This window comes from Cydia amplana, chromosome 9, assembly GCF_948474715.1.
Source record: "Cydia amplana chromosome 9, ilCydAmpl1.1, whole genome shotgun sequence".
Lineage (NCBI taxonomy): Eukaryota > Metazoa > Arthropoda > Insecta > Lepidoptera > Tortricidae > Cydia > Cydia amplana.
The window spans coordinates 4773840-4783318 of NC_086077.1; the positions used below are offsets into that span (position 1 = coordinate 4773840).

General features: G+C 39.6%; 1 protein-coding gene across 1 annotated transcript; it reads left to right on the plus strand.

The window, feature by feature from the left end:
- Positions 1-4652: 4652 nt before the first annotated feature.
- On the plus strand, positions 4653-8314 carry LOC134650757 (lipase 1-like). Its single transcript, XM_063505690.1, has 6 exons — positions 4653-4853; positions 5297-5498; positions 5815-6189; positions 6294-6307; positions 6467-6619; positions 7928-8314. The coding sequence occupies exons 1-6, from the start codon at positions 4659-4661 to the stop codon at positions 8312-8314; spliced, it is 1326 nt and encodes a 441-aa protein (XP_063361760.1). The 5' UTR covers positions 4653-4658.
- Positions 8315-9479: the final 1165 nt, after the last annotated feature.

Sequence of the window (9479 nt, forward strand, 5' to 3'; positions counted from 1 at the left end):
CCTAACTTATTCTATGACAAGGATGTCTGTACCGGGAGACCTATCGGTAACAGACGGATTCCCTACGGGGGGGGGATCAAGGTGGTTTGGATGGATACTTGCTGCCGATCGCCCAGGCTCAAGCGACCGATTAAGGCTGAAGGAGTCTTATGCCACAGCAAGGGTTCCTGTAAAAAGGTGGTGGATGGGAGCCTCTACTCTCAGAGTGTCGCCCTGAGCAAGCAGAGGTTTTTGGGTATAGAGGTAGTGAAACACCAACGGACAATTGGTATCTGATTTATTTACAATTTGCATTTCTTTATATACACAACTTTACCTATAGCACACATATGTAAATCTTATTTGTATTACATCCGTGTAAAGTGCAACTAAGACAATATGTTTCTGCTGGTTTATGCCCTAGATTGATCTGCGTGGATCAGCGCGATGCGCTGACGCAATCTGTTGCTTAAACAATTATAAATAATAAAAACGCAGACTGATTAAAAATGGTCGTATTCATTCCTCCACTTTCATATTATTTTATCCTTAAATCCTCTTTCATCACCTTTTTTCAACCTAACGCGCTTATGGTGTCAATGAACCCACGTGGTTCATTGACCCTACACGGGTTCATTGACTCCACATCTAAAGTTTGACAACCATAATTTCTTGAAAATTTAGCGCATGGTGTAAAATCGGACAGAAAAAATGCAAAAAAATAAAAATCGGGTCGGATATGATAGCCCGAATTACTCCTAGGCCAATTCTTCTATATATTAATCAGTGGGTAATACCGGTTATTTTGCAATAGTAAACTCTATGATACCGGTAATAGGACCGAACTTGTAGGCCCGTCCGTTCTTACACCACCAGGTAAAAAAAAGAATGCTGTCAATTTATTTTGTTTCCTATATTTAAACACTCATTACACGCTCATTATGACGTCTAGAAAGATAATAAAATTCTATTATATAGAGCATTTCATTATTATCAATCACTGACTATCCAACCTCTAGACTGAGCTTAGGCCAATTCTTTCATGAAACCGATGCTGCCAAAAATACGGGGGTGCGAGGGGACGAGGTGAGCGAATCCCGTGCCGTGATTGGTCCGTTCAAAGACACGGACCAATCACGGCACGGGATTGACTCGAAGATGGAGTAACGCTACCGTATGTGTCGCAGAGGGGGTAGCGCGAGTATGCTATGTCTAGAGGTTGGATTGTCTGTGTTTACAATTCTGTAATTGAATCATGTCCATACCCTATCCACAAGCTGAGAATAAAAATCAAATCCAACATCATCTCAACCCACCTAAAAACGTCCGAAACTTACCCGAACTCACCTTATGTGGTTCGGGTGCCTGATCTTATCGTGCCGCAACGTTACAAATACAATTGTAAGCATAGTGTCAGTCAGTTTAGGAATCTGAACGTAAGAACATTCCTATGTTGCTACGCCAATTATAGAAATAATATAAATATTATTACTAAAAGTACTTAAAAATAAATATCCATCATTTTGTTGTTTTTTTTTCTGTGAGGGGACAAAACCACAAGCGACTTCTTCTTAAAGCAAGCGCTGGTGGCCTAGCGGTAAGAGCGTGCGACTTGCAATCCGGAGGTCGCGAGTTCGAACCCCGGCTCGTACCAATGAGTTTTTCGGAACTTAAATGTACGAAATATCATTTGATATTTACCAGTCGCTTTTCGGTGAAGGAAAATATCGTGAGGAAACCGGACTAATCCCAATACGGGTCTAGTTTACCCTCTGGGTTGGAAGGTCAGATGGCAGTCGCTTTCGTAAAAACTAGTGCCCACACCAATTACTGGGATTAGTTGCCAAGCGGACCCCAGGCTCCCATGAGCCGTGGCAAAAATGCCGGGACAACGCGAGGAAGAAGAGACTTCTTCTTAAAGCAAACAATACGAGTAGGTATATAATATTATAAAAAACCGGACAAGTGCGAGTCGGACCAGCCTACCGAGAGTTCCGTACTTTTTAGTATTTGTTGTTATATCGGCATCTGTGAAAATTTCAACTGTCTAGCTATCGCGGTTCATGAGATACAGCCTTGTGACAGACAGAAAGACGGACGGACAGACAGGCGGACAGACGGACAGAGGAGTCTTAGTAATAGTGTCCCGTTTTTACCCTTTGGGTACGGACTAGGGTTTGCAATCCGGATCCGAAATGTATGAAATTATCCGGATCTGGATCCGGATCCGCGGATCTTTCCACACATTTCGGATCCGTCGTGCAACCCCTAGTACGGACGGAACCTAAAAAAACGTCTATAAACAAACTTTAAAATTAATGTCAATAGTACAAAATTCAATCAATTTATATTTTCACACATTTTAGGATTGAAAGTATCCAAATGTTAACAACGTAACGTGGAATGTTATTAGAAATTCCTCTAGGACCGCAAACTTTACGTTTGTTCCTAGGTCTAGAATGTTCCAAAGCAAATCTATATTCAACGAGGATCGGTCGGCAGCCGGCATTGTTTAAGTCCGTAGAAACTAGAAACTAGATGGCATGCTGCTCTGTTAAACTGTTTGGAGAATTCCTAAATCGACTTTCATATTTTGTGGATGGCGTTTTTCTTTCCATGCGAGAGGCAGACAAGCTGGGAGCGCGAGGCCGTGGGCGACGGCCCACTTCGCCCACGCCTAGCTACGCCACTGCCCTGCTCTATGGATCCGAGTGTTGGACCGTGAGACAACAGGATGAACAAAGAATGCACGTAACGGAGATGTAAAAACACGTACATAAGACGCACCTTCAAAGTCGCAGACATTCGGAACAAAATGCGCGAAAGCAGCTTGCGATGGTTCGGACATGTTCAACGCCGTAGCGACGACCATATTACAAAGAGTGTAACCACCGAAAGTGCTGGTCTCAAGAGGAAGAGGCCGACCGCTTCGACCATCAAAAAAGACTTGACGCCGGATATGACAAAAGACCGCCAAAATGGCGACAGAGTGTTAGAATTGCAGACCCCAAGGCAAGGATAATTATGATCAAATTATCAGTTTAGCTGACGCCATATTTATTAGCATGTAAGTTATCAGATATGAACAGAGATAATTATAGGAAGTTCTCAGCGTGATTATACATTATTATCATCGCATTAAAGTAGGTACAAAATGAACAATAATCTTACAATTTTAGACTTAGAGTTTGATTCAAAGGTTGATTTAAGACTAACCCAGGCCACTAGTGGAACTTTTAACTAATTCCAGATCATTTGCATTATAAGCGAAATTATTCCCGTTCCACGCCTGCAAACACTGAGTTTCAATAATATTGTAATTTAGATACAATCTGGCTCAAAACTTCACGGCTACCCCTTCATTAATGCCATGTTAATTGTTTTAGGGGTCGCATGGACCTTCGCTATGTTAAGATACAATTATATTAATATTACACATTGTGTTTAATGACATGAAAGCGCTGGTGGCCTAGCGGTAAGAGCGTGCGACTTGCAATCCGGAGGTCGCGGGTTCGAACCCCGGCTCGTACCAATGAGTTTTTCGGAACTTATTTACGATATATCATTTGATATTTACCAGTCGCTTTTCGGTGAAGGAAAACATCGATCGTGAGGAAACCGGACTAATCCCAATACGGGTCTAGTTTACCCTCTGGGTTGGAAGGTCAGATGGCAGTCGCTTTCGAAAAAACTAGTGCCCACGCCAATTACTGGGATTAGTTGCCAAGCGGACCCCAGCGGCAAAATGCCGGGACAACGCGAGGAAGATTGTGTTTTTTGACATTCGCAATATCTGCTCGTCGCATTGATGAATGAGTGTTATGTGTACTACTTAATGACGTGGATGTTCTCCCAAAGGACGGGACATTAGGACTATGAATTATGTATGACTATGGTGTTTGTTGCATCTGTGTTTCAATAATTACTAGATAGTAAATAAAACAAATTCGCTTCCCTGTCTGTCTGTCTGTATGCATGCTTAGATCTTTATAACTACGCAACGGATTTAGATGCGGTTTTTTTAAATAGATAGAGTGATTCAAGAGTAAGGTTTACGTATAATTTGTTAACCTGTGCGAAGCCGGGGCGGGTCGCTAGTTACGACTAAACCAAAACATACAACACAGAGGAACCCGATACGTTATAAATAAACACGAAAATATAAAGATATGTGGTTCTGAATATAAGAAATAAGAAAATGACGGCTGATCACGCAATTTTAAATTATGACAAAGCATGCATTGGTCACAAATTCACAATTAACATCCATACAGTTAAATGAAAATATATATATAATAAAATTACTTATTAGCGATTAGGTATATTCTAGTCATTATGATTATGCCTAAATATGGAACGTGCGTAAATCAGACAACACAACTCTTATCGATTTTATCACAAATTTAGATACTTAACAACATGTGGTCGAATTACTAGCATATAAAATCAGCGCGTAAGTAGTCGATAAATAAATTCTGTCACGTTCAAAAGTGTAGGGATATACAACATATAAAACCATCAATTAAATAAAGATAGCGTATCAAAATTGTACTAAACTATATTTATAAATATATATTTTAATCTTTAAATAATAACCTAAATGATTGAAAATAAAGTACATTTTCCAATTTTCGTATCAACACGACTTATTCAAATCATGGAAGATTGTGTTTAGCTCCATGCTTATACGAAGTGATTTAGTGATAACACCGCAGTTGGTCACAATGTATCACAGTTTGCTGGTTTTCCCGGTTTGTCTAGCGGTGGTGACGGCAGGGCGCTCGCCACATGCTGACTTGGTGGACAAACTTGAAAGAAGCCCGGAAGGCGGGAGATATTCGTCTGATGTTTTTGAAGACGGCAGGCTTGATTTGGTATGTGTTGATTATTATTTAAGTACTTGAATATTAATAGGCTAAGGATTCAAATGTAATCGTGTAGTCTGATTAGTACAGGGACCGGAAATCCCTTCATTTAATTATACTTTTCAATAGGGTGACCCTATTAAATGGTTAAACAGATGATATGTTTACCCTATCATTGTTTTAGCCTATCGATATAAAAAAACACTAATAATGTGGTTTCCATGTCGAATAGAGTATGTATAACCCTTTTCCCGACTCTCTTTCCCGCATGTCTTACCCAAAATAAACTCTATTAATTTTTATTAGTAACCGGTTGCGAGCCCTGATTTCGTAAATACCATGTTGAAACAGTATATGTTTAAACCAAAAAGCTTCGAGATTGACTACTCATTATTAATCCGGTGCTCCAAGTATAATTTTATTAAAAACTAGACATTTACTTTTTACTACAGGAAAGTGTAATAAGAAAATACCAGTACCCCTACGAATCCCACCATGTAGTGACGGAGGATGGATATATTCTGGGAGCCGTCCGTATCCCGCATGGGAGGGATCAGAATAACCAGCCAGGGTCCAAGCCAGTGGTCCTGATATTGCACGGTCTCCTCTCTTCTTGTGCTGACTTTGTGCTGTTGGGACCTGGCCATGCTTTATGTACGTACAATTTTAGACAACCTAAAATAACAATAACCACCATCAGTGGATGAATTCTCTGGATATAGATTTATGATTTCTCTGTATCTGTATAATGTAATGCCATACGATTAAATACCGAATAAATAAATAAACCTAAATATTGGAATTGAAAATTTAGATTCAATTACAGGGTGGGAAATCGATCCAGAAATTTATTTTAGCTTGCAAATGTTGCATGGGGTTATGATTTGAAATTGTATCAGGACATAGAAAAGTACAATTAATGACCCGTATATAAAGACATCATATAATCGATCAAATTATTGTCTTCCAGCTTACATGCTCGCCGAAGAAGGATACGACGTATGGCTTCTAAACTCTCGTGGCAATTTCCATTCCAGGAATCACACGACTTTAGACCCTAACAGACAAGGGGACACCTCTTTCTGGGCATTTAGTTGGGATGAAATGGGCCGATTAGACGTTCCAGCATACATCGATTATATTTTAGAGGTCACGGGACAAGAGAAAGTCCACTTCATTGGTCATTCCCAAGGAGGGACTTCATTCTTAGTCAGCATGGCGATGAGACCTGAATATAATGAGAAGATAATCTCTTTCCAAGGTTTAGCTCCGGCAGCTTTCTTTTACAATAATAGGAATCCGGCCTTTCTTGGTTTTGCTCCGTTTGAAAGGGTTTTAGAAGTAAGTTGATTTAAATTTCTTACTAATCTTATCTAAAGAAATGTTAATCTGGTAATACTTATCTGTAACAAACTCGAAGGAAACTTTGAAAAACTTATATAATTGCAGCCATTGACAAAACTGTAAGGAGGTAGTTATTATTGAACAAAAAACAAAACTTTTTAGCAGGAATTTACTTGACAAGTTTTACTCATAAATTTACTAGGTTTTTAAAGTGTTTAATATACGTTGACTCAAAAGAAAATCTATGACCAATAAACCTATAATTTACGGGTTTTCAGTCACTCGCTGGTCAGATAGGCATCTACGAGGTCTTGGGCAGGAGCGACTTACTCACGCCATTGCTCATGCAAGTGTGCCGTGACGGGCTCTTCACACAAGCGATCTGCAAGCTGGTCGTCCAATACGACCGGAATGATGGTATTTTCAACACGGTAAGTGAACGAAAAACATGGTATGATTATTCGGTTATAATACTAGTTTAATCTACTGGGTATTAGGTAATCATCATATCCCAGGGTTACCGTGGCACGAAAATTTGAAATAACCAGAAAATAGATCTTCTTCCTCGCGTTGTCCCGGCATTTTGCCACGGCTCATGGGAGCCTGGGGTCCGCTTGGCAACTAATCCCAGTAATTGGCGTGGGCACTAGTTTTACGAAAGCGACTGCCATCTGACCTTCCAACCCAGAGGGTAAACTAGGCCCGTATTGGGATTAGTCCGGTTTCCTCACGATGTTTTCCTTCACCGAAAAGCGACTGGTAAATATCAAATGATATTTCGTACATAAGTTCCGAAAAACTCATTGGTACGAGCCGGGGTTCGAACCCGCGACCTCCGGATTGCAAGTCGCACGCTCTTACCGCTAGGCCACCAGCGCTTCTAATAACCAGAAAATAGATAAAAACTTGAAAAAAAAAGTACTCTATATACTATTACCAATAGAGCAGTAGCCTTATGAACCAATTTTACATGTATAACTGGCCTTAAAATTTATAGTTTATGTTATGATGCTGCATTATTTTGTAAGTAGGTAGTTTTGCACAGTGTAGTTTTTCCTCAATCACCCGTTTACCACGAACGCTGTAAAGGGTTCGAAACGTCGAAATGTAGTATAACTTCATTATACGCGATATAATCCGTTTTGATAGTTTAATTTCATCAATATCTGGGTGACCGAGCTTCGCTCGGAAAACATATAAAAACTCGAAAATGCGCGTTTTCCCAGAGATAAGACCTAGCTAGATCGATTTTTCGCCCCCGGAAACCCCCATATAGCAAATTTCATCGAAATCGTTAGAGCCGTTTCCAAGATCCCCGAAATATATATATAAATAAATAAATATATAAATAAACAAGAATTGCTCGTTTAATCTGTCAGCTCCCACGGCTCATATATGAGCCAGAATGCTTATGGTGACGTCATATCGTGGGATTCGACAGGTTAAAGGTATTAGATTATTATTAGGACTATATAACTTCTGCCCGCGACTTCGTCTGCGTGGAATGATGATGATTATTGATACAAACTACCCTATGTCCTTTCTCGGGGCCCAAACTATCTCCATATCAAATTGTGTCCAAATCGGTTCAGCGGTTTAAGCGTGAGAAGGAAACAGACACACACTTTTGTATTTATAATATGAAGTATATTAAGGGAGGATGGTTCTAGCTAGCTTTCTGTCAAACACTTGAAAAGCGCACTCTATCAACATGTTGTAACCCAAAACAAATTTTTCAGACGATGTTCCCAGCATTCCTCGGCCACGCCCCGTCTGGCGCATCAATACGTCAAGTTTCGCACTACGGCCAAAGCATCAAATACGGCACCTTCAGCCGTTTCCACTACGGTCACATCCAGAACCTGATCACCTACGGCAGAGTGGATCCTCCCCCCTACAACTTGAATCTCATAACCGCTAGATCGTACTTGCACTATGGTCTCGGTGATTTAGAGGTTGACTATAGGGACATTTTGGTGTTAGAAGAGCGGTTGCCAAATGCAAGGGCCATTCAAACGACGAGGTCTGGCTTCACTCATTTTGACTTTATTTGGAGTATGGATGCTAGGGAGCAAGTGTATGAGACGGCTCTTCAAATGATGAGGGAAGCCGAGGGATTACTATAATAAAAGTTTTTTTTCTGAAAATGCTTTAATTAGCTACATTCATTATCATGATGGAGTCATCATCATGGATTTGATAGAGTCAGCTGGGGTAAATATATGACACGGGTAAAAATAAAGCAAAGTTTTTAACACTCAAAAACTTATTATATTTCATTCCTGTTCCATAAAAACTGTCTAATTTTTACCCGTGTCTTATATTTACTCCACTGGACTATCAAATCCACCTACAATGGTTGGAATAAAAAAATTAGAGACAAAGATATCCTATAAGTTGAGCTTGTACCATGTACCTAATCAGTATTCCATGACTTACAATTTCGCTGCTTTGCTAAGGTTTAAAGCGCCCATTATTTGAATTGTACAGTTTAGTATACAGGGTAACAAACGCAGAAAGCCCCCAAATGCCTTTATTTCCTTGCAAGGATGTTCCGGGTAACAAATGAGTGCCGCTAAGTTACAATCTCCGATTTATATCAGCAGCCAGGGGTAGGGAAGTAATGAGAATACCATCCCTTTAACGGGCAAGACTGAAAAATCCTCAATCCAAGCCTTATCGCGATTATATAGTCGTAAAAATACCTTGTTCAAGTAAAAAATAAAAAAGATGATGTTTTAGGTGTTCTTTTTTGAGACCGTTGCATAAAGGAGTATTTTTTTTAGAATCGGAGTATTTTAATGTAGATTTTGGGCTAAAAAATTATGTAAGTAACAAACAACAGTAACAATTCTTGACGCTATTATTGACGTAAATTTTGATATACCTCACTTTCTCTTTATCAAGTTATGCATGTAAACCCAGCTAAAGTGTATGGTCACTTTATGAATGAATTCGCTGAAATGAAACTTATGAACTCTTATGTAAAGGATGATGTTCCGCTCCCATACAAGTTTGGCTTGTAACATGGATGGTATATTATATTGTTAGGCTAAAACATGAAATGAAAGTCCCGATAAATAATAAATAAATATTTTAGGACATTCTTACACAGATTGACTAAGTCCCACAGTAAGCTCAAGAAGGCTTGTGTTGCGGGTACTGAGACAAAGATATAAATAAATAGATAACAAATAATTAAATTATAATCGACTTCCTAGTCATCTCCGCCGTTTCCCCTCCACAGGCATCTCGAGGTAAACACTACTCTAATTCCAAAGATCGATTCGG

Excerpts from the sequence above, each read along its gene's own strand:
- LOC134650757 (XM_063505690.1), top strand. The coding sequence starts at position 4,659 with ATGCTTATACGAAGTGATTTAGTGATAACACCGCAGTTGGTCACAATG. Across the intron at positions 4,854-5,296 it reads AAGACGGCAGGCTTGATTTG|GAAAGTGTAATAAGAAAATA; the intron begins GTATGTGTTGAT and ends TTTTTACTACAG. Across the intron at positions 6,620-7,927 it reads ATGATGGTATTTTCAACACG|ACGATGTTCCCAGCATTCCT; the intron begins GTAAGTGAACGA and ends CAAATTTTTCAG.